We start from the raw sequence: 26,694 nt of genomic DNA, 5'->3' as shown, positions 1-26,694 counted from the left end.
CAAACCTGAATGAAGTTGAAAGCGGGACAGCCTACAAGCAACCTTTGGGACCCCCTCCCTAGCATCTGGCCTTGGCCACATCATGTCTAGCACCGATCCTGCCTCCAAAGAAGGTGGCATCTTTCTACCAGACTGGCATTTACTGAGTATTCTGGAATACTCTGAATGGTGAAACAAACCTGTTTCAGGCGGCCTAGTTATTAACGTGTCTATCACTCCGCACCGAACCACTCTTATCAACTTTCAAAGCCCAACTCAAAGCACACCTATTTTCTACAGCCTTCAATCCCAGCCGCACGACAATGGTTGCTGAGATGATTGGCGTCTAATAATAGCATCTCTCTTTGCTACTCCCCAGATTAATATCCTAACCTTCTGCATTACTCACCCTCTGACTTTCTCCTCATATTATAGTCCCTTTCTGCCCTCCTTATTTATTTATACTTGATATAAAACAAACATTAACTTGGAAGAATAAACTTGGAAACGTTCCCTGACAAGATATTAAGGGGAGAAGTTATCAATCTGGGCTACCATTATGACGGTTTATTTTACCACAAGTCATGCTATTTTAGCACAATGTACCGTTACATCTTAATGGTAGCCCACGTTGATAACTTCCACCTAAAGTAATATTCAGTTATAGAAAACTGAGTAAATATTTAAAATAAAACATATCCTTATCAATTCCATCAGACTATAGAGCTGTATAAGGCAGCATCTCTCAAAGAAGGGAGGTAGTGCTGAATTTTAAGAGTCAGGTTGATTTTTTAAGCTGTGCTAAAATTCTGCTGCCTTATAATGCATGTTATAAATGCATGTTAATGGCCGACTCTAACGCAGCTTACACTAAGCAAAATGAGCCGGCTTACTAAAATGTATTAATAATTTAATGCACAATATAACATAACAGCCTTTAGCAAATTACACTTTATAGAAAACTGACCAGTGAATTGTTTTCTACTACCTTATACCACCACAAAGGAAGGGCTTGGTATTATTGCTTGTTTAAATAGGACTGCAGCTCAGCCGTCTAATATGCTCCTTAATGACCAATTTTGTCCCCTTTTCACTGACAACAAATTACAAGCCCTCAGCTCACACCAAAAAATTCCATATACACAGTGTCCGGGAAAAACGGGACCCCCAACATTTTTCCTACTGCAGCAGACACTTCTACCTGAAATTTGAGATATTTCTGAGTATTGTTTATTTTTCAACAGGATGGAGCTGCAGCACATCAGATTTGCAAATCAGTTCAGCTCTTAATTAACGGAATACCAAAATTCATTGAGCCAACAGCTCAGTGGCATCGAAGAGATCGTGAATGTGTCAAGGTTGAAGGAGGACACAACACAAATTATGGATTAAGAAAAAACCCCCATTATACTAATGTATTTTCAAAGGTCATATTAAATGTTTAAACAATTGCAAAGTATTTTGATACTATCTAAGGGGTAACGGTTTTTCAGGACACGGGGTATATCCAGAATGGTTATTTTTCTATAGATTGGTGAAAAAAAGATGACAAAAGCAACTATCATTCCCCAAGTAATTCCAAGTGCAGGATATTCACCAGCAATAGATGTTCAAAGGAATTATTAACATTTTATGATAATATTTGATTCTGGATTGAGAGGACCATGTGCCTCCAACATTCTAAACAATTTGTTTGTGTAACTGGCCAATTGCAAACTGCTGTTTCATATACATGGACTTTCATCTCATTTTACCTCTCCATCAACTTCCTCTATGTGAAACTTCAACAATCACTTCTCTTTGGCCTCCCTATCCTCTCTGATGACAGATGTACTCTGAAAACACTGGGGAGAGATGTGGAGTAAGAATTGAAGGCTTTGCAATCATTTTAAATCTGGTACATATTTAGCCTATTACTGAACTGTTATTCACAGCAAATGCTAAATTGGCCCATCTGATCTGCTATTACACACTCTGCTGGTTAACAGATTTTCAACATTATATGGCAGGCAGCCACAGACACAGTTTGAATTAAGCCTGGAACCAAATCCACTTTATTATAACAATTAGCAGAGAACTTAAAAAAAAAATCATATTCCATTTTATAACACACATATAAGCTTTACTTATGCAGATTCCATTTTGGCTTTTGCGATTTAGTCAGGGGTGGGCCAACCATGGCCCTCGATGGCCCCAACCCAGTCGGGTTTTCATGATTTCCATGAGTATACTTGAGATCTATTTGCATACAATGGAAACAGTTGATGCAAATTGCATGTATAACTCATTGTGGAAATCTTGAAAACCCGACTGGGTTGAGGCCCTTGAAGACCGTGGTTGCCCACCCCTGATTTAGATCATTAGGTTCTGCATTCTTAGCAGACCCCCAAATTAAAGAATCCTTATCTTTACTTTCAACACAGAGCAAGATTATAATAGCACATATGTATATGCTGCACCTGATTCAGTTCTTGCTGACTGCAAAAAATAACTCACTTGACTGGCACAGAGTGTTGCTCCAATAGTATTAGGAAAGGCTGCCACAGGATTATAGGCCATCTGAATCAGTTTGGGCTGCACCAATTAAACTAAGATTCCCTGTCAATACTGTAAAGGTTATGTTATTAGTGTTTCATATACTGCTCGCAATAAACATGTCAAAATGGTTTACAATCAATAAAATAAAAAAAAGGAAAACAACTCAATTTTTAGCCAGCTAAAGAATCTAACCATTCATACCAGAGCACACATCCATATTCAATCAAAATTCAGAAACAGGTCATATATACATACACTTAGCATGCACACACTCAACCAGGAAGCATACTAGTTCACTCAACAACACTGATATCGAGTCCAGATTATTGTATGGCAGACCTTCCTCCTTCGACCTAGGTTATGTGCTTTTTAAAGGGCCCTAAATCGTTTCCAAATGGGTTCAGCTCTAAGGTTACAGGACAGCATTCCAGAGTTGGTGCAATAAAAGAAGAAAGCACTAGAGTGTGTACACGCATAACTAGCCACTGATGGTGATGGTAGTGTGAGTTTATGTTTAAACTCGGATAAGAGCAGTTTTATTTACATTTGATATTGTGTGCCTAGAACAATTTCTTTAATATTGATTTTCACATTTGATGAGTTTTAAGAGTAGTGGTTTTTTAACCAGTGACTAAACTGGAAGCCATCTTGATAAGCAGAGTTTTGAACTATTTTGCATGATCACTGCCTGGGCTTATGAGATTTTTCTTCCACCATACACTTAGCTATAAAGTGATTATGCTTCCACTTTTTTGTTTTGTACACACATTTGATCAAGTGGAATTTGGTTCCCGTTAGGGGTGCTTTATGTTTAAACAGCGAATATATCTATGTAAAAGTTAAGTACAAAGGATTCTCGGTATGAATTGCTTTATGTGCAAGAACTAGAATTTTAAACTGTATTCTATATTGAATACATAACCAATGGTTACGTATTCCATTGCCCCATGTAAGCCGCATTGAGCCTGCCATGAGTGGGAAAGCGCGGGGTACAAATGTAACAATCAACAATCAGTAACAATCAGTGGTACTTTCATGAGTAACAGTTTTGTAGAATCAAATCAGCATGCACGCTGAATAGCTGTATTTTGAAGTCTTTGTAATCGTTTTGGACTACATATTGTTATTCCTGTATAGATAGTTACAGTAATCAAGACTTGAAACTGATAAGGCCTGGATCAGTGTGTGAAAAGAGGAGTCAAAGTACTCTTACTGTTTGACGATGCAAAATAATTTAAAAACAATCTTTTTACTTTCCTAAAATATCAGATCTTTCAAGCTTGAAGTAAACAAGATGCAATGATTAGGTATTATTGGTGTTATGAAATGGAGTTGCTGTTTGCTGTGCAAATACATGCGATATTGAATTATCTATAACTGGCAAGCTTGGAGTTTGATTCCTGGCTCAGGTTTTGCATTCCCGGGTTGGCTAATGCTGTAGAAGCAGCAGTCACATCATCTGTTGAGGGAGGAAGTCATAGGCATCACGCAATGGTGACACCTAGTGGCTGGATTTAGGGCCTATGATTACAGCATTCCTGAAGGGGTCCTGGTGCATGGCTAAGGACTCTCACTGTTAACTGGCCTAAAGGTAAATAAAAGAGGGGGGAAATCCCAGGTAGTTGTGAATCGATGCTCATCGAAAGATCTCAGTCCTGGCTCCAAATGAGCGGGAAGTTCAAGGGAAGAGAAGGAAACGGTTGGATCAAACAAAAAACTGTGTATCTTACAAAACTCACTGCACCAACACTATTTTCACACACAAATAGTTACTACTTTGTTTTCAAAGTCAGGTCTAATGCATGTAAAAAAGATGTAGCATATTGTCCCCCTTCTGGCGTTCATAGACCAATGTAATGTATTCTCCAACTAACTTTTGATTTTAGGCATCCAGCCCTCTTCCTCTTAATCATTCTAGTCATGCTCCCAGAAAGAAAAACATTGATTGGATCACAGGCACATTATTTATTTGCCATTGGAAATGCCTATACACGACAGCACTAGCTTTGAATCTAGTAGAACAAGAGATACATTCTACTCTTACATATCTTAATCCATGGCTGAAGCGCACCACTGGGGGTGCAGTGAGTAAAGTGAAACAAATCAGCAAGTATTTCTGGTATTAGAGGGGGTAACACATAGCTTGCAACAGATAGCCAGTGAAACTACATACGTGCTTACTTCATGGAAAGCTTAATCCATTAGGTGAACTTCTTAGGGGCAGCGCAATTGAAAATTCAGTACTAAAATCCGATTACTATATCAGTTAATTAGGCAAACACTTTACAGTTCCCATGAAGTGCCAAGCTTTTAACCTTAACACTTAGGTGGATGCCAATCTCAACTGGACTTCATTTTCGGTTTTGACTCTTAAGTGCCAGTAGAACTGGGCATAAGTACCACACGTTCACTATCTGTCACCTAAAGTGTACAGCAGTTGATGATGCTATGGTGATAGCCAGATGAAGTTATACATGCTTAATTTTTTACTCAATGATGCAAATGTAATTAAGGACACTTTGAGCATAAAATGGTCAAATTTTAACACAAACGCTGTGAACAGTTCAAAAGATACAAAAATAGTCTTATGAATCTGCATTGACTTATAAAGCACAGAGTGGTGAGTTTTCATGGTCTAAAAACATACTATAAAAAATAATTCAAGATTTCCAGGAGATAGTTTGGGGTCTTCAATTAGATACAAACTCTTCTGGGAAGGCTAATGGTTTAGCACCTTCTTTTTGAAAAGCAAACTCGTGCTACTTTTAAAATTAGGGAACATTCTTCCGTAGTGCATTGTTACTCTTATCTACAAAATTGATCCAATTTGTATCATGATTCATGAACCTCAGACTTGTGGGTTAACAAAAGTACACTATGCCTTTTTGGGAGATATATAAGCGTAATTTTACACTGTGCTGTATAAATACAGAGTAGGCAAGACCACTTATGTACTACATTATCACAAAGTCTGGTACTCGAAAAGGACAACATATAATACAAAAACAGTATGATTTAAAACTGGAGTTGGTAGTGTTTATAAGAGACCCTTAACCTTTGTCACTCAGTGAACTATCAAACTAGCAAGGGTAAAAGGAGAGCTTGTGAAGCAAACAAGCCCAAGAAAAAAAAAAGTTATGCTCTTAGAAATATATATATAGGGAAAGGGAAAATGGGACTTGATATACCGCCTTTCTGAGGTTTTTTGCAACTACATTCAAAGCGGTTTACATATATTCAGGTACTTATTTTGTACCAGGGGCAATGGAGGGATGGATATATATACATATATCTCTGTTTTTATAGCTATATGTATCTTTGGGGAAGCATTTCATTGTCAATCTTCAGTTCAGATATGTTAAAATCTCGATTATGCAACAATTCCTTTTTATTTTATTGAGGGATCTAAAAAAATGCAGCTCTAGAACTTTAAGCTCAATATTAAATATCATGACAACACAAATGGAAACTCTTTGTACTATCCCCATTAGCAGGACTCGAGAGAGCTATTCCACCTGCTCTCTTCTTAAGAGTTGTGGAGTCAAGCCCTTCTTTACTTCAGGGCAGGCAAATGATGGTGAAGTTAAAGGTATCTCCTAATACATGAAACAAAGGTCACATAAAACCACTGGTCACTTTTATATACTACAAATATTTTCCAAGTACAAAATCTTCATTTTATAGCCTGCACTACAATGCATTGCAGACATGAAAACCCAACATAATATAAAGATGACTTCGGTACACTGTGCTTATCTGTGGCTACATATAAAAACTGCAACCCCCCCTCCCACCAAATAGAACAAATAAACAAAATAAACCACCAACATTAGCAGCCATGGAAAAATCCAAATCAAGCTGCTCCAAAATTCAGGTTCCAAGTGGCTTACATGACTTGATATTTCCCCTCTGGTCTGTTCTATTACAGAACAGATTTTGCAATGTGAATATACCCCACTCATGAATAAAATTATCAAAATCGGTTGTAATTTCAGTCATGAGAAAGACAAATACATTGTATTCTAACCCATTATGCACCTGACAGTCATTTTAGACATATATATTTCTTCATATATTTTTTTCAGTAGTGTAATGACCAGAATGTTTACAATAAGTCTGAATTTTTCAAATGGCAGTGTTTAAATACCAGCTATTTTGGTAATCTGTTATCCATTCATCCATCAATAGTACCTGCAAGATCTTTTTCATGTTTAAAATGGACTTGGTCAGTTGAGCTTAAGTTGGAAAATAAAAACTGCTACCAACACTAAAACAATTTAAACAGTCTAAGCTGAAATTCCAACTAGCAACAAGTTTATTAACATCTTTCAGCTGACTGGAAAAATAAGCAAGGTATACAAAAAAACATTCTGGTTATTTTTATTTTATATGTCTTGTAAATATATATATATACCTACATTTGTAATACATGCACAGCCATGTCAAGCTGACATACACTACAAAATATATTTTCATAAATGCAGAAAAAGTAGGAAACATTTTTGGTCCTATCCATTAGTAAGATGAGACACAACTGAAATAGAGGATGCCTGCCTGCCTCCCTCAAACTCCTACCTTAAAGAACTCTACATACGAAAAGGGGAATGTATAGAATTGCCCTTTGCAACCATCAGTAGCTATTTCTCTTGATCCAGTCTTATCATACAAGAAGCTCCTATATGTTCTGTACAGTTCATCAGGCTGATTGTAGAATTACCTTTTAAACCCACCATATGCAAAGACAATTTATCATAGATTGGTTACCAGTCTCTAGAAAGCTTGGTGTTCTGGTCCCGTTTAGGAGGAGCAGGTGGCGGCCCCCTTCGTAATGTTGCATAACCTGATATATGACTGCCTCCATAACAGCTAGCCTTTTGCTGGTCACCTAGCAGTTCAGGTGGTGGTGGGGGAAGTGCCATATCATCCATCGTGGCTGTTGGCTCTGATCTGGACATACGAGCAGAAGAAAGGGAGCCATGACGAGTGACAGATTTACGCTGTAGAGTCCTATTCAGGTCAGCTAAGAATCCCGGTTGCACACTAAGGCTGGGCTTAGGTGACGTGGGCACTTGAGAGTTGACTGGTAATTGTGGTTCCATTATTTCTGTCTGCATCAAACGAGTGCTATCATTTCTTTTTGGGCGTGTGGGTGGTGGTGCTTTCTTTACAGATGACTTAGACCATGTCTGAGGCTGAGGATTAACAACAGCAACTTTTGGTGCGGTATTGCCTGAAAACAGAGCTGGTGCATCCACTGGTGGAGGAGGGAGAAGATCTAATTCTGGTGGAGGTGGTGGAAAGTCAGAATCAGAAGGGGGAGAGGGAAATTCTACAACATGGTCCTTTGCTGACATGTACGAACTTTGTGTTTTCCCGGGAATGCCTTCTTGATGAAAAACTGGGGCTAGATTCACCCCAGAAAGACTGAGTTTTCCAGGTTTTGGAGGAGCTGCAGGAGGAGGCAGTGAATCCTTGGATGGTGATCCTGGAGGTTCTGAAGGTTGCACAAATTTGCTGACAAGGCTATCCACAGAGGGCCTCTTCGACTCGTGGTACTCTGCAGAGCTATTGGATTTGATGCTGGAGTTTCTCTGAGGCGTTGGTGGTGGCTTCTTCCCTCCAGGGCTGGAAGTTTTGCCAGGCTTTTTGACTGGAGAATTCATTTTATCTGGTGTGGATGGAGATGGTGGAGCTGGAGAAGTAGCAGGAGAAGGGGGAGGTGGGAATACTAAACTGCTTTTGGGCGGAGGGGGTGGAAATTCAGGAGAGAGAACAGAACCAGGCTGCCACTTAGGTTTAGCTTTGACTGCAGGAGGGGACTGTGGAACCATACCTGATGGAATAGGCTTTGAGGTTTGAGGCTCTGGAAGTGCTGGTGGTGGAAACTGACTAGCTATCTGCTTCACAATGGATGGCACAGGCGATTGTGGAGAAAGGGGTGGTTTGGAAGAGTAGTTCTGCTGTTTTGGTAAAGTTGGCGGAGGAGTGGGTCCTGCAGAAACAGGAGCTGCAGGTGGTGGTGGTGAGGTTAGGGAAGCTGCTAAATGTTGTTGCTTTTTCACTGAAGGAACAGAGGGAATAGGGGCAGGGGCTGGGACTGAGGCTGGGATATGGTTAACAGGTGATGTAGTCTTGGGAGCTGTCTGTGGTGGGATTGTTAGAAAAGGTTTTTGAGGAGCTTGGGATGCTGGAGGAGTTGGTGGTGGGGGAGGTGGTGGAGGCGGTGGCGACGGAGCAGTCTGAAAAATATTATTTTCCTGGACTTGATGCATTTTTAGAGGTGGTGGTGGAGGAGTGAACAGTGGTACAGATGAGGTACATGGTGCTGGTTTTAGCATTGCCATAGCTGATCCTGGTGGAGGGGGTGGTGGTGGTGGAGGTGGGGGAGGAGGTGGAGGAATTCCTCCATTAGGTGTTACCATCATATGAGGTTTTCCTGAATGCAAATGTGGTGAAATTTGCTGGCTAATAGCAGGTGATTTGAACTGAGACCCAGAATACTGAGAGGCATTCTGCAACCTAGTTATAGTACTATATTTTGCAAACAATGTGGGTGTTGAGACTGTAGGGGTAGGGGACTGGCTGGGAAGAGGAGGTGGAGGTGGTGGAAGAGGTGGGGGTGGAGGAGGAGGAGGGGGAGGAGCAGGAGGGGATGGCTGTGAAGTAGCATGGGGGGTAATGGCTTTTGCGTGAGGGGATAAAGGGGGCATAAGTGAAGCAAAGGGCCGATGAACAGATTCCATTCTGACCTGTAAGAAAAAAAAAAAAGAGAGAAAACCATTAAGACTTGCTCTAAACTAGGAAATACTATGCAGTTACAAGGGGAGCAGTGAAGGTTACCACATGCTAAATTGTAAAGAAAAAAAATTAAAAGGCACACAAGGCGAGAAAACTAAAATGTATTTTGAGGTGACAGATGCTAGAAATTACATGAACCAATTAAAGGAAGCCAATTTTTCAGCTGGGATTTTCTTCTCCTATTAAAATGTCATGTCATAGTAACATAGTAGATGATGGCAGATAAAAGACTTGTACGGTCCATCCAGTCTGCCCAACAAGATAAATTCATAGCATAAGGTTAGATGTGATACTACATATGTATACTTGATCTTGATTTGTCCTTGCCAATTTCAGGGCACAGACCATAGAAGTCTGCCTGGTAGTGGCCTTATTCTCCAACTTCTAAAGGAATACTTATATTCTGACTTAGTAAATTCTTTTGAAGACACTGTACAAGGGATGTTATCCTGCACAGTCTGGGCAAGACAATTCTAAAGTTAAGGACAGTGATTCCATCTGCACCAAACTGCATGAGATGCAACCCTTTTCTACAAAGTCCCAGTGACTTTTGGCATTCCAGTAACAATCAAGCAGAAAATACCATCAACTAAACAATTGCCCTCATATTCTACAATGTTTTAATAAGATAGCTTACATTTCTTTATCCATTATAATGGGAGCTGTTTAACATAACAGGTTGTCCAGAACTTCAGTATAACAGAATCTCGCTACATAGATTTTAGCTTTCTCTTGTACCTCTTAGCTTAATATTAATGTATGCTTTTCCTTGCTGTCCATATCTCAACATAAATAACAAATTATGTTATATTCCCCTTAATGATTTAGGGGCCTTTTTACTAAGCCGTGTAAGCATCTACGTGCGCGGAACATGCACCAAAATGGAGTCACTGCCCGGCTACAACGTGGTTCTTGTGGTAATTTCATTTTTGGCATGCGTATTGGATGCACGCCAAGTAGCATTTAACACACTTAGGTCATTACCACCCGGTTACCGAGTGAGACTTTACTGCTAGGTCAATTTTCATTTTGCCGCACTTCCATTTTGGGCAAAATTTTTTAAAAAGGCATTTTTTACAGGTGTGCTGAAAAATGATTCTGCGCGCGCCCAAAACACGTGTCTACACTACTTTGTAATAGGGCTCCTTAGTATGTAAACAGCTTAGATTGACACTGTAGATGCATGGCATAACAAATATTTCTTATATTCCACACCTACCCATAGAGTTCAGTGCGGATCACAACAAGAAACAAAACAGGCAATTCCTGTGAATTAACATCTAATCAACTTGAACTAAACTAAAATAATAAAAAAAGTTTAACAACACTCATAATAAAAATTTCTTTAAAACTCTTCTTTCAAGTTGATTTGATGTTAATTCACAGGAATAGCCTGTCTGTTTCTTGTTGTGATCTGCACTGAACTCTATGGGTAGATGTGGAATGTAAGAAATAGGGTAATGTAATATAACCTAATAGAAGTGAAATATGAAATCTGCTCTGCATTAGAGTTGCTATTAGTGCAGAGCAAATTTCACATTTATAATTCAAATATAAGAACCTGATCCACACGAACTGTATATGTGTGTGTGGTTTTTTCTGGAGTGGAGGGGGGGAGGTTAAAATGAAAGCAGTTGTATTTTAACTTGGTAAAATTAAAGCAATTATGTTACACAACAGGCTCAGGCGCAAAAACAAATATTCAGGAAACTAGTAGGATCTTTGTGAAGGGTTAGTCTGTGGGATTCTGGTTATATCAGCCACCAGTTAATACATTTTCCAAGTAACACCCCTAACCTTAGTTCTGCCCCGTACAAAGCATCATGGGTTTGCAGACCTTAGTTGTGCTGGGCTTCGCTTTTGCCACCTGAGACAGTAAGGCAACAGGAAAAAACACAAGTGGTATAAAAAAAAACCCTAGAGGGTGACAGGAGAATAGAAAACATCTTTCATTGGAAGGCAGTATTGTTACGCTGAGGGTAATTTTCACCCTGTGGCAAATTTGTGTGAACCTTCCACAGAGTACCTTGTCCTTATTTGATAACTGCCTACAATGAACATGTGCATTATAAATATTTTGTGTGTTTTCTTTTTATTATAATCCATTTTGAGAATATGTGCAGAATGACAAAAGAAATTTGACTAAACAAAATATAAACAGGGTTTGCACACTTGGTTTATGAGAACTTCTGATTAAATGCCCTAGAAAGCATAGTTGTTTACTTGTAATTGGGGTTTCTCTGTAGACAGTAGAGGAGAGGCAACCACACTCACTGGTGACATTCTCCGGATGAATCCATATGCAGTGTTCTCCTCTAGTTCAAAGAACCCTCCACTGAAGTGCATGGATGCTCCTGCATTAACCATGACTCCTCCCCTGTCAGTCAATATCTTAGCATATTCACAAAGTAGAAGAGAAAGTGGGTGGGAAAAGTGAGGCTGCAGTCTGTGGAGAACCCCTGTTCCAGGTAAGAAACTATACTTTCTCCATCAACAAACAGGGAAGATACAGGTACCCTTGCTATCTACTCCAGAGCTGATGGCCGCACATGGAATAATTAGCATAGTGAGGTGGACCATGAGAAAAGTGGATGGTGGAATGATTTATATGGTGAATAGTTTTCTGATGACAAACAGACCAACAGCAGCATCCTGTTGGGAGAAGGCCTATAGGCAGTAGTGCTCAGTAAAAGTATGAATCAACATTCATATTGGTGCCCTGCAAATTTCTGCAATAGAAGCAGAGGGGAGGTTAGCTATCGAAGTTTTTTGCTCGAAGACACTAAGGCATTGATGATATTGAAAACATATATGAAAATAATGGTGCCCCTCCACCTCCTGGTTCAGAAGGAATATTAGGAGTTAAAAGTGAACAAATGCTTTTCTTCCTGAACAGACAAATCTGATCCTGCTTATTAATGGACATCTAGTCCAGATGCCAGAAGTTGCCTGGCGTTGCTAGCCTTTCTTGTAAATAAGAGAAAGAACAGGGAACTAAGAATAATATACATTCTTAGCTTACATACCCTCGGACCCCTGGCCATGCAGAAATAACGGAGGCCAGCTCCAAGCAGAGTTCCTCATTCATATAAATTTTATAAAACAGACTTTACTGGAATTGTTGAAGTTGTTGAACTTTGCCCTGATTCTCCAGTGACCTGATGATAGCAGATTATTATTCATAGCTTGTATCATATGATCTATGATATGAAACTGTTGACTTGTTAACGTATGACAATGCTTTTCTAATAAAAGAGCAAAGAACCTGAGGGAGCTGAGCCAGTCAGGTGTGATTTCGCTGAGGTTAAGCGAATGACATGACTTTGCTCCTGAAAGCTTTTGCAATTTTCTAGTAATTTGTGCAGTTATTCTTTCCCTTGGCCTCATTCAGAGACAGGAAGTAAGAGCAGAGTGGGGTTAAGCAAACAGTGTGACATTCTCTGAAGAGATCAGGTTATATTTAGAGTAACAAAAGTTGATACAATTCAAGATCCATGATGGGATACAAATGAACACTGATAATCCCAGACTGTTTGGATTGAATGTGATGAAAATTTGTGAATTTTGCTGGAATGTCTCTGTTTGCTTGAGGTAATAAAGTAATACCCAACAACCCAGCACATGAAGAACTTCTGTCTTTCGGGAGTCAGGCTTAGGAAAAAAAATGTTGGAAAGTCAATGAATTGATCGACCCCAAGTTTCTGACCAAGGTAGTATTGCAGTTTCATAACTCCAATACTAACTTGGTTAGAAACTTGGGGTGGATGTGTAGAACTACTTTATTATGCATGAATTTTGTATATGGTGGGAATCGTACTAGGGTCTGCAATTCACTGACCCTTCTAGCTGAGGTGACAGCAACTAGAAACAGTTTTCTGTGTCAGATGTTTGAGCATCCCCTTATCCCAGAAGGGGGGAGGGTCAAGTAGCTCCACCAAAACACTGAGGTCCCAGGTAAGAGTTGGTTCCTTAGTGAGTGGTCAAATGTTCATCAGGCCCTTCATGAACCAAGACACTAAAGGATGAAGGGAGACTGTCAAGACATGCCATCACAGCAGACAAATGAAGTCTAACAGAGGTTGTTTTAAGACTTGAATTGGAAACATGAAGAAGGTTATTCAAGCAAGTCTATTTAGAATAAAGTCTTTTAGTTGGAGAGTTTTCTGTGGAAGCTAAGATGATGTCCCAGATTTCCTTGGATATGTACAATCATTGTGCATTCAATATCCAGGCCACCGGATTCAGAAACTGTAGGTTGGGGTGCAACAGTCTGCCTTGCTGTTGTGTCAGAGTTGGATGAGTTCCCAAATATGGCAGACCCACTGCTTGTGAAAACAATAAAGTGAATCCTATCTTCCGGAGCCAATAAGTAACAACAAGAATAACCTGTGCCTTGTCTCAAACTATGTTCTGGAAGACCTGAGATATGAGAAGGTGAAAAAGAGAACAGCTCTTGCTGCCATGAACCAGCAAAGGCATCGTGAATCAGTCACCATACTGTAGGTCAGATGTAGCAGAACATAGGGCAATAGAAAAAGCCAATTTGCTAAATAGATACTTTTGTTCTGTTTTCACTGAAGAAAATCCTGGAGAAGGACCCCGAGGGACTGGCAAAAGTACACCTGAAAATGGAGTGGATAGAGCACCATTCACGGAAGAGAGTGTGTATCAACAACTTGGAAAGCTAAAGGTGGACAAAGCAATGGGACCGGACGGGATCCACGCCAGGATATTGAGGGAGCTCAGAGAGGTTCTGGCGGGTCCTCTTAAAGATTTGTTTAATAAATCCTTGGAGACGGGAGAGGTTCCGAGGGATTGGAGAACGGCGGATGTGGTCCCTCTTCACAAAAGTGGTGATAGGGAAGAAGCGGGAAACTACAGGCCGGTAAGCCTCACTTCGGTTACTGGAAAAGTAATGGAAGTAAAGCTGAAGGAAAGGATAGTGAATTTCCTGGAAGCCAATAAATTGCAAGATCCGAGACAACATGGTTTTACCAGAGGGAAATCGTGCCAAACGAATCTCATTGAATTCTTTAATTGGGTAACTGGAGAATTGAATCATAGACGTGCTATAGACATAATCTACTTAGATTTTAGCAAAGCTTTTGACACGGTTCCCCATAGGAGGCTCTTAAATAAACTCGATGGGCTGAAGATAGGTCCCGAAGTGGTGAACTGGATTAGGAACTGGTTGACGGACAGACGACAGAGAGTGGTGGTAAATGGAGTTCGCTCGGAGGAGGGAAAGGTGAGTAGTGGAGTGCCTCAGGGATCGGTGCTGGGGCCGATTCTGTTCAATATATTTGTGAGTGACATTGCCGAAGGGTTAGAAGGTAAAGTTTGCCTATTTGCGGATGATACTAAGATTTGCAACAGAGTGGACACCCGGGAGTGGAAAGCATGAAAAAGGATCTGAGGAAGCTAGAAGAATGGTCTAAGGTTTGGCAATTAAAATTCAATGCGAAGAAATGCAAAGTGATGCACTTAGGGAGTAGAAACCCACGAGAGACGTATGTGTTAGGTGGTGAGAGTCTGATAGGTACTGAGGGGGAGAGGGATCTTGGGGTGATAGTATCTGAGGGTCTGAAGGCGACGAAACAGTGTGACAAGGCGGTGGCCGTAGCGAGAAGGTTGCTAGGCTGTATAGAGAGAGGTGTGATCAGCAGAAGAAAGGTTGATGCCCCTGTACAAGTCGTTGGTGAGGCCCCACCTGGAGTATTGTGTTCAGTTTTGGAGGCCATACCTTGCGAAGGATGTTAAAAAAATGGAAGCAGTGCAAAGAAAAGCTACGAGAATGGTACGGGATTTGCGTTCCAAGACATATGAAGAGAGACTTGCTGACCTGAACATGTATACCCTGGAGGAAAGGAGGAACAGGGGTGATATGATACAGACGTTCAAATATTTGAAAGGTATTAATCCGCAAACATCTTTTCCGGAGATGGGAAGGCAGTAGAACGAGAGGACATGAAATGAGATTGAAGGGGGGCAGACTCAGGAAAGATGTCAGGAAGTATTTTTTCACAGAGAGGGTGGTGGATGCTTGGAATGCCCTCCCACGGGAGGTGGTGGAGATGAAAACGGTAACGGAATTCAAACATGCTTGGGATATGCATAAAGGAATCCTGTGCAGAAGGAATGGATCCTCAGAAGCTTAGCCGAAATTGGGTGGCGGAGCAGGTGGGGGGAAGAGGGGTTGGTGGTTGGGAGGCGAGGATAGTGGAGGGCAGACTTACACGGTCTGTGCCAGAGCCGGTGATGGGAGGCGGGACTGGTGGTTGGGAGGCGGGAAATACTGCTGGGCAGACTTGTACGGTCTGTGCCCTGAATAAGGCAGGTACAAATCAAGGTAAGGTATACTCATATGAGTTTGTCTTGTTGAGCAGACTGGATGGACCGTGAAGGTCTTTTTCTGCTATGTTACTATGTAGTTGTTCTCCTATGAAGCAAACAGGTCTATATATAGAAATCTCCATGTCTGGAATAGTGACTTGTCCATCATTAGAAATAAAACAAAATAAAACATGGAAAAGAAAATAAGATGATACCTTTTTTATTGGACATAACTCAATACATTTCTTGAATTCTGAAACCTCTCGTGCACAAAACAAACAGCTTCATACAAGACACCACAGACTTTCTGAAATCAAGAAATGTATTATGTCCAATAAAAAAGGTATCATCTTATTTTCTTTTCCATGTTTTATTTCTATTGATTACCTTTACAAGTGACTTGTCTAGAGACTATTCATATGGGTTGAGGGAATGACAGAGTCTGCAAGATGACTGTTGTTCACCAGACTGTAGGAAGCTTGAGAATGGCCTACATGGATAATCCACAGTCTTAAAGGCTTCTTGACAGAGATGGAGGGATCCTGGTTCCCTTTTGTATAACACAGAAACTTGATTGTCTGTGTGAATGAGAGAGATTGATAAACACAGCTCACGAGAGGGACCTTGAGGTGATAGTGTCCAAGGATCTAAAGGTGTTGAAACAATGCGACAACGTGGTGACCATGGCCAGAAGGATGCTAGGCTGCATAGAGAGGGGTATAATCATCTGAAGAAAGGAGGTGCTGATGCCCCTGTACAAGTCGGAGGTGAGGCCACACCCAGAGTATGTGTTCAGTTTTGGAGGCCTTATCTTGCTAAGGATGTAAAAAGACTTGAAGCGGTTCAGAGACAAGCTACAAAAATGGTAGGGAACTTCCGTTACAAGTTGTATGAGGAGATACTAGGACTAGGGGGCATGCGATGAAGCTACAAAGTAGTAAATTTAATATGAATCGGAGAAAAGTTTTCTTCACTCAACATGTAATTAAACTCTGGAATTTGTTGCCAGAGAATGTGGTAAAGGTGGTTAGTTTAGCGGGGTTTTAAAAAGGTATGGACGGCTTCCTAAAGGAAAATTCCATAGACCATTATTAAATTGACTTCGGGAAAATCCATTGCTTATTTGTGGGATAAAGCAGCATAAAATTTATGGAACTATTTCAGGATCTTGTCAGGTATTTGTGACCTGGATTGGCCACTGTTGGAAACAGGATGCTGGGCTTGATGGACCTTTGGTCTATCCCACTGTGGCAATACTTATGTACTTAAGGCTATCTAGAGCAGTTTCACAGTTGGATTGGGGTGCATGAGGGGGGTTTTCAGGGAGGGTGTCAGGGGTGCAGTATGTGTGTGTGTGTGTGTGTGGGGGGGGGGGGGGGGTTAGTATTGGAGATGGGTCTGCATGCCCTGCCTCTTTCCCTTGGGTGGATAGCGTTTTTATAGTCTGGGATGCTGGGAGGAAGTGAGTGCAGCAAACACTACATTTATCTTCAGCAGTGCTATTGTACTACTTTCCAATCCCGTTTTCAAGCTCCATCTCTGGCCATCTTCAAATCTAGGCTAAAAGCCTTTTTGATGCTGCTTTTAACTCCTAACCCTTACTCACTTGTTCAGTACCCTTATTTTATCATCCCCACCTTAGTAATTCCCTTATCTCTTATTTGTCCTGTTTGTCTGTCCTAATTAGATTGTAAGCTCTGTCGAGCAGGGACTGTCTCCATGTTCAAGTGTACAGCACTGTGTACATCTAGTAGCACTTTAGAAATGATAAGTAGTAGTAGTAGTAGACTTGCTGACCTGGAGGAAAGGAGAAACAGGGGTGATATGATACAGATGTTCAAATATTTGAAATGTATTAATCCGCAAACAAATCTCTTATGAAGATTCATTGTGGATATCCTGAAAACCTGACTGGCTGAGGGTGCCTCCAGGACTAGGTGTGGGAATCACTGGGATAAGAAGTAGTTTCCTAAGTCTACATGGTTAATGGTTAATAAATGTTTCCTCCAACAACTTGTCTAAACCTTTTCTAAACTTAACTGCACTGTCTCAACCTCATCTTCCAGCAACATGTTCCACAGCTTAAATGTGAATTGAGTGAAAAAGTACTTCCTCCAATTTATTTTAAATGTGCCATCTATTAACTTCAAGGAACATCTCTCAGTCTTAGAAGTTTAAACAAGTGTTTCCTATTAGCTATTCTGTCTCTTTTTCAAGATGAGAACCATTCTTCAATCCCCTTTATCATTTTGGTTGCCCTTTGTATTCGTTTTCTAATTCTGCTATAACTGTTTAGAGGTAGGGTGATCAGAACTGTACACAAAGTCTTAAGATGCGGTCCTACAATGGATTGATACAGACGGCATGATGATATTTGATCCTTCGACCACTGAAGCACACTGGGCTAAGCATTTCAACCTAATTTCCAGAATTTACTTATAAAAATCTGCTGCTATGAAATCTAGCATTGTGTACTTATAAGTTTGACTAGTTTTTTCCCCAAGGAGGATTATTTGGGAGGTACCTGCATCACTAAGTGTGAAGAATTCATTAAAAAGTTTTCTGCTTTGGCCTTGTCCGTGAGTGCCCCTTTTACTTCTTGGTCATCTAGTGGGTCAAATAATTCCCTTCCAAGGCTTCCAATGAACTTGAAAAGATTTTTACTATGAGTTTGCATTTAACTTTTCAGTGCCTATGCTTTTTATTATTTTCTTCATTAGCAATTGTTTTCCATTTTCTGAAAGATGTCCTTTTCGCTAAAAAATAAGTCACCAAGTAAACTGAGAAAACCAGTAAAATCTAAATAACTTCAACAAACAATTATTGGTGGAATTTGGTAAAAGCGGAAAAAGTCAACACTCATACTGCACACATTTCAATGAGAAAACTGCAAAGAAAAACTGAAGTCAAAAAATGTCACTCAAAAAGTTCGTATTCTAAGCAAGTTTCTGAAAGCCGTACAGCCCTCCACTAAAAGCTAAATCAGCACTGAACACAAAGGAAAAAAACACAGTATTTACAAAACAGCACATAAAAAGACCTTGTTGTACCAATTTTTTTTCTTTGTGTGTGTGTGTGGGGGGGGGGGGGGGGGGGAAGAAACAAAGTAGTGCTGTTCAAACATTTCAAATTACACACCAACAATTTATTTTGATTTTAACAGCATGCTACCAGCCGCAAATCGAATTCTCCTGCCTCAATTGTTGAGAAACACTAAACAAAATAACGACTTGCAAAATGCACATAAGAAATGGAACTAATGTAGTACATCAAGGTAAATTACATTCAGGTGCAGTAATAGTAAATTATGGCAGTGCAAAAACAAACTGATCCCTCCATTCTTCCCAGCTGCTATTCCTTTGCTTTGGATAGGTAGGCATATAAATCCCATACTCAGCCCAATACGAGATCCCCATACCATATGTTTCTTACATAATAATCATAGCAAATGGCAGATACAGGTCAGCTTGGCCCACCCTGTCTATTCAGAAAGGTGGTGACACCTGTGACTCTGTATAAGGCATCACTTATCACAGCCCCTGCAGCTATTTCTTCTTTGCTAGCTTACACGCTGTATCATATATATATTTATATTTGCATCCCTTTTCTACCTTGTTACTTGGGAGTATTTGTCATCAAATGTTCCCTCTAAGCTGTAATGGAGTCCTCCATCCACATTCCTGCCACTTATCTGCTACTTCCAACTGAACTGATATGCATTAATGTTCATGCATATCAGTTCAGTTGGAAGTAGCAGATAAGTGGAACTAGATTTTTGGAATAATGGTTCTCATCCCACTATTAGTGTATATGATATATTTATATACACTTTTGATAGTTTGTACCCCTGACACAGCCTGAGGGCGAAACGTGGCCACGTCAGGTATTGTTCCAATAAATGCATTTCATTCCACTGCTTTGTTGTTTTTTATATACAGAAAAATAGAGACCATACCTGCAGCAAAAACTTCTGTTTTATATATTGCCCTAACCCTACTACAACTACAAACACCTGCTTTATACCACACTTTGAACCACATATTGAAATCAATGATATCATATAGCCGTTCCTTTCCCTTAACCAGAACAGGCAGTACCTCAGAAAATGTTATGGTTTTTGTCAAGACCCACCCCTCTTTTTTCCAGTCAGGTCACTGGTCCCCATATGGACAACGTAATGAATTTCAGAGTAGTTTGTTAAATTCTGCTATAATGCTAAGATAGTTCGTCTATATTCCTGCCTACCGAGGACCCCAGCAGATCCTGAATCTTTTCATTTCCCTCCAAATATGACCACAAGTTAATGCCCTCGAAGAGAGTACCCCAGCAGAGTTCTCTGGTTTTATAGGATTCTTTAAAAGCACTCTTGGATTTTTGTTTTTTATTTTTTCATCTGTCACATTTCAGATGCTTTTGCTCAAATATCAGCTCTGTTCAAGGCTTTGAAAGCACTTTGTATTTGAGGAGGGCTGCCTCTGAGCTCTGCCAGAACCAACTGCAATCCATCTAGCCTTAATACAATTATATGTCATGCAACACATTAGGAGAAAAGGAGAAGATGAAATGAATCCTAGAAAATAAAAACCAAATCTCCCATTCAAGGGTCCTCCTCTAGAATGTACTAGTTACCTTGCTGGCTTCTTCCAGCTGAGTGCCACGTTTCCAGGCTTCTGAGAAGATGGAGCTAACGCCACTCTGAGAACGCGCATGTCCTGCTGGTTGGGTGTCTGAGAGTCCACTGTCAGACTGATTGGAGTGATTTGACTGAGACTCTATAAAATATGAAAAAAACAAATATTGATACCAGTTTTGAGGTTGGGACCTAAAACCCCTGTTCCTTAACTTAAGTGATAAATGGACTACAAGCCATATTTGAAGATGTCAAATGTTCAGTAACGTTCAAATTATTTAGCACTGCTGGTTTTTGTTAGAGTTTTCAGTTTTGCTGGTCACTGTCCATTTTAAAAGAAAAAAAAATGTAAAACAGAAATATAACTAATTATGCATATGGAGTAAACTTTTGTTTGTAATGGCTAGGATGGATTCTGTATAAAACTTATATATATGCCTTTATCACACATAACAAAACCTGACAGCACACAAGAGAAGGGAGAACAAGAGGGAAAAAAAGCATTTTGGCAGAGGAGAGAGGGGCAAGAAAATTCACAATGAGTGCAGATGGACAAAAAATACCATGAGAGAACAGGAATGGGAATGGAGGGGTGGGGGATCTAAGGAAAGGGAAAAAAAGGGGGAAGGAGAAGGAAGGGCAAGCAACATCACTGAACGGTGAAAGGGGCATAAGATACTACTAGAAAAGAGGAACAAACAAAAACATTCTAAATGAAAAGAGAGAAGAGATGACTATAAAGGAAGGCATGGGAAGGAAAAAAAAAAAAAGGACAATTCTGTTAGTAACAGATTTTGCTACTGTTGGGTTTTATTCCTTTTTTTTTTTTTTAACTCTTATTTAACAGCAATGAAAATCTACCATTCAGAGATTTTTCGGACATCATGGGGCTCATTTTGAAAGCACAAAGTTCCATAGGTTATTATGCAACTTTGTAAGTCTAAGTGCTTTGAAAATAAGCCTCCCTGTGACTTAATGCATTTAGGAAAATAAGTATTAAAAAAAAATGAATACCTATAGAAGAGACAAAAGCATTTTGAAATTTCAGCAGTATCAATATCTTTACTACTTTTTGTAACCCGGAGTTTCACCACTTTTTACATTTTACTCAGAAGTGCACGTAACAGAACACAACCCTGTATAAAACAGCCATGGCAGCAACAGAACATGGCACCCTCTGAACCCGGCAACACAGTCATCCTGAGCTTGGCCACTAGATGGTTCTACTGCACAATTGTCAAGACTCCTTCCTGGGAAGCTGTGATCATCCTTCTGCAGCATCCCCAGGTCTTGCCAGTTCAAGCAGGAGTCAGGTCTCATGTACGGCATCGACATATCAAGTCAGCCATATGTGTTGTTCTTTAAGGCAAACACATGCCTATTAAATATTTTGATAAAAGTGTGAATACATTTCCCGTCTAACCCCTACCTGCCTAGCTTCAACGAAGTGAACTGGAATCATATTTTTGCAGTTCCACTTGTAACAAATGTTTATTTACACTTTACATTTGATGTATCATAGAGAACACTACTTTTCACTACAGTTCAGTACATGTTGTAATTAGTCTAACCCCCATAAAAACTGTTTTGCACAACTTGTGTTTCCTGGTTAAATAAATTTCTTCAACTCTCTCATTCTTCTACAGCAAATATGACAGCAAACATTTTTATCCACATTATTTCTCTGCATGCACATGAAACACCTAGAAGTAGTCTCACATGCAAATTTAATATATGCCTTAACAAGCCTTAAACTTCTGCAAATGTTTCAAGACAGCCAGTTTTAATATTCACTCCTCACTGTTTATTAGTTTGAACATGTTAGACGAAGAAAGACTAATTTTACAATCTTACTTACAGGCACTACAAAAAAGAATAGAAAACATCGTAACATTTTTTAACTACCATTGTAAAATATTCCTATTTGTTGTAATTTGTTCTGAACTACTGGGGACAAAGCAGAATATAAAAGGTGCAATTATAGCATATAACTTGCAGGTAAAGTATGTGAAGCACATTAATAATCGGAATATGATTTGATCCTTAATTCTATTTGAGATTGCACTACGGGGCTTGATACAACACTGCCTAGCAGTAATTTTCAATAGAGGACAGCAGACATAGTCAAAAATATGCAGAAGAGAGGGATGTTGCTATCCATATATCAATTGTAGGATGCATATGGAGACGAAGGATGTGAACCAGGAAACAGAGAAGTATTCCTGCTCCAAAAAAGACCCAGACGCAAACTAAGTAGGCTTTGGACTGATAAATTAAATACCATCTATACCACTACTCTAGGGTAATTTTAGATACAATTTCATCTCTACCTGGTAAACTGGAAGAGCTGGAGCCAGACTTGATACTGGAGCTAGACAAAGAGGTCCAGTCATATGCTGCTTCTGTCCTCTTCAGTGCTTCCTGATAGTTCACATATAGCTGCTTCCCATACTAAATGAAAAAAAAACATGACATTTCAAAAGGACATGAGCACTTAAAACAGCAAGGGTAGATTCTATGGTATTTATTGGAAAGGAGTTTAACCCAAAGCACCCAATAAGGAATAGTCACTTGTATCAAGAGTAGCAATGGAGGAGAGAGATGAGAAAAAAAATAATAAGACAAATTAGTAATGTGTAAGGTTTGATGGGAAAGTATACCAGTCTTGTTATTTAGCAAACATTTGTTATACCACCTTACAACAGATAACAAGGCAGTGTACAAGTGGAAATCGCATCCATTACATTTAATAAATTCAGAGAGCAGGACTGAAGATTTTGGTTTGAGGTGTTCTGCTGTTCGAGTCAGACTAAAATTTAGAAGAGAAAATAAAGCACATCGTTTACCTTGGCAATGCGGATGCCATTTACCCACTGGTGCAGAGTTCGGATATCATCGCAGCAGAGGTACTTGATATACTGAGATTTCTTCTGGATCTGAGGGTGCTGTAGGAGAGAAAAAGTGAGACTCAAAACTTTTCATCTGCAGAAGGAAGGGAGGGCTTGCTTTGTGAGGCAAGGGCAAGTGTCATTATTTATCTGGGAGAAGAGAAAGCAGAACATGACCAAAAATGATGAAGATAATAAGTCAACAAGTAGTAGGTGATATCAATATATCAGTGATAAGCTTTAAAGAGTTATCCTGTCTTCATTAGGCCAGAATAATTCTCAAAAGCTTATCATAGGTATATTAAGTTAGTCCGATAAAACGGTATCATCCACAACTTGTTGACTCGTATTTCCACATATCCAAGTGGACTAACATGGTAACCACAATTCTTTGCTTAAGAAGGTAATACTAGAAAACAGATCAAGATTTTATTCCTTAGTGTACTTACAGCTATATGTTACCAGGCAATGACAGTTGTACCAACAAAACAATTAACCAATGTAGTAGTAAATGCATAACCTGTCAAAATCACTTAAGCTGCTTCAGAGCCAGGGCAAGGATATTAAAAGCCCGAGGTGAACCTTCAGTCTCGAGCATCCTCAATTAACTTTTTAAATGCAATTATATCAATTATACAACTAGACTAATTGGATAGGTAATTTAAGGCTATTTAACAGAAGTAAATCATCATCAAAAGAAATAATGTAGCAAGCATACAAATTCTAAACAAACAGCCCTCCTAAAGTCCATAATAAAGGGGTGGGACAGAGAATCAATGTGGGGAAAGGAAGTCAATTACAATAATGAAGACAGTAAAGCAGTAAGGTGTTAAATCTCAATTAACTTTTAGGACCACAGACACTTGAGATTTCAATAACTGAATTCAACCTTCTCTGAAGGAACCTGTAAAAACGCATACTCTGACTTCATACTTGTAAATATTTAACATTATTTATACAGACAGAAATTTTCCAAAAGCTATTTACTCAGGTAAATGGACTATTTGAAAATTGTCCATGTTTCCTGCTGGTCAAAGTACATATTGATGGTTCTATGTTTGTGTGGCAGTTCTTGGCCTAGGTGACTGGCTATGCAATCTAATTTTTAAGCCAGTCCTAAATTTCTTAACCCTCATCTGTTTAAAGAGGACTTAGAAACTCACGTACTCCATGCTTTTGAATAATTTTTGCATTGCTGTACAACCCTGTACAGAACACAGTTTTGACCAAGAATAATTCAGCCACCAGAACATTATCAAACCACAGAATGTATTATAAACACCCAACAGAAATACAAGATCCAATAACAGCAATGTTCCCATATGAATGCCAATGCTAATAAAAACAAACACGGACTCATGCTGGATTTCATTTTCTTTCCAGTATGTGATAGGTCTGTACTTCACAGCCACACAGGTCCTGCTGAAGGCTCCAATCTTATTTATTCTTTCATCAGATACATCCAAGAATACAGAACCCTAGAGCATGACCAAATATGTATCTCAGAGGTTTCCAGCGAATAATCTGCTCCACATATGCTGAATCTGTAAAATTTTCATAATGTTTTGGCTCTCTTTAGTGGTTTTGTGGCTAGCAATCTTGCTCTGGCAACAGCATGGAAACAACCCAAGATGCCCTCAATGACTACAGTATTTCGTAAACTGGATTATGTCTATTAGATGACTAAACTGACTGCAATATGGACTGGTCGATTAGTGGGCTTTCATAAAGTTTGGGACATTTATAATGCAAAGAAACTTACAACAGCAAGTGAAGAATGAGCATGATATCTATTGATTTTGTGACAGTCAGCTGGGCGCACGGCACTTTCAGTATTGTGTGCTGCCCTTTGGGCTCGCCTCTGCCCCACGAGTGTTTACAAAGTGTCTTGTGGTGGTAGCGGCGTACCTACACAAGCTGGGAGTGCACGTGTTCCCATATCTCGACGATTGGCTGGTCAAGAACACCTCGGAGGCAGGAGCCCTCCGGTCTATGCAGTGCACTATTCAACTTCTGGAGCTGCTGGGGTTTGTGATAAATTACCCAACGTCCCATCTCCAGCCAACTCAGTCTCTGGAATTCATAGGAGCTCTGCTGAATACCCAGACGGCTCAGACCTTCCTTCCCGAAGCGAGGGCCAACAACCTCCTGTCCCTGGCTTCGCAGACCAGAGCGTCTCAGCAGGTCTCAGCTCGGCAGATGTTGAGACTTCTGGGTCATATGGCCTCCACAGTTCATGTGACTCCCATGGCTCGTCTTCACATGAGATCTGCTCAATGGACCCTAGCTTCCCATTGGTTTCAAGCCACCGGGAATCTAGAAGATGTCATCCGCCTCTCCACCAGTTGCCGCACTTCACTGCTCTGGTGGACCATCCGGACCAATTTGACCCTGGGACGTCCATTCCAAATTCCGCAGCCCACGAAAGTGCTGACGACGGATGCATCTCGCCTGGGGTGGGGAGCCCATGTCGATGGGCTTCACACCCAGGGTCTGTGGTCCCTCCAGGAAAAGGATCTGCAGATCAACCTCCTGGAGCTCCGAGCGATCTGGAACGCACTGAAGGCTTTCAGAGATCGGCTGTCCTACCAAATTATTCAAATTCGGACAGACAATCAGGTTGCAATGTATTACACCAACAAGCAAGGGGGCACCGGATCTCGCCCCTTGTGTCAGGAAGCCGTCGGCATGTGGCGTTGGGCTTGCCAGTTCGGCATGCTCCTCCAAGCCACATACCTGGCAGGTGTAAACAACAGTCTGGCCGACAGACTGAGCAGTCATGCAACCGCACGAGTGGTCGCTTCATTCCAGAGTGGTACGCAAGATCTTCCGAGAGTGGGGCACCCCCTCGGTGGACCTTTTCGCCTCTCAGACCAACCACAAGCTGCCTCTGTTCTGTTCCAGACTACAGGCACACGGCAGACTGGCGTCGGATGCCTTTCTCCTCCATTGGGGGACCGGCCTCCTGTATGCTTATCCTCCCATACCTTTGGTGGGGAAGACCTTACTGAAGCTCAAGCAAGACCATGGCACCATGATTCTGATAGCGCCCTTTTGGCCCCGTCAGATCTGGTTCCCTCTTCTTCTGGAGTTGTCCTCAGAAGAACCGTGGAGATTGGAGTGTTTTCCGACTCTCATCTCGCAGAACGACGGAGCGTTGCTGCACCCCAACCTTCAGTCCCTGGCTCTCACGGCCTGGATGTTGAGGGCGTAGACTTCACTGCGTTGGGTCTGTCTGAGGGTGTCTCCCGTGTCTTGCTTGCCTCTAGGAAGGATTCCACTAAAAAGAGTTACTTTTTCAAGTGGAGGAGGTTTGTCGTCTGGTGTGAGAGCAAGGCCCTAGAACCTCGTTCTTGCCTTCCCCAGAACCTGCTTGAATACCTTCTGCACTTATCAGAGTCTGGCCTCAAGACCAACTCAGTAAGGAATCACCTTAGTGCGATTAGTGCTTACCATTATCGTGTGGAAGGTAAAGCCATCTCTGGAGAGCCTTTAGTAGTTCGATTCATGAGAGGCTTGCTCTTGTCA

At 40.6% G+C, this 26,694-nt stretch overlaps 1 protein-coding gene across 1 annotated transcript in view; it reads right to left on the bottom strand.

Moving 5' to 3' along the window:
- Positions 1-5,745: 5,745 nt before the first annotated feature.
- Positions 5,746-26,694, bottom strand: part of RAPH1 (Ras association (RalGDS/AF-6) and pleckstrin homology domains 1) — a 629,351-nt gene continuing 608,402 nt past the window's right edge. The window contains exons 12-15 of the mRNA XM_030209745.1: positions 23,125-23,223; positions 22,609-22,729; positions 20,278-20,420; positions 5,746-9,266 (exon numbers count right to left, since the gene is read on the bottom strand). Of these exons, the coding sequence (XP_030065605.1) occupies positions 7,278-9,266; positions 20,278-20,420; positions 22,609-22,729; positions 23,125-23,223 (2,352 nt within the window). The 3' untranslated portion in view covers positions 5,746-7,277. The remainder of the gene's footprint in view (positions 9,267-20,277; positions 20,421-22,608; positions 22,730-23,124; positions 23,224-26,694) is intronic.

Source organism: Microcaecilia unicolor, chromosome 7 (genome assembly GCF_901765095.1).
Source record: "Microcaecilia unicolor chromosome 7, aMicUni1.1, whole genome shotgun sequence".
NCBI classification, from domain to species: Eukaryota; Metazoa; Chordata; class Amphibia; order Gymnophiona; family Siphonopidae; genus Microcaecilia; species Microcaecilia unicolor.
The sequence above is the reverse complement of the archived record's forward strand: the minus strand, read 5'-3'. Positions and strand labels throughout refer to the sequence as shown.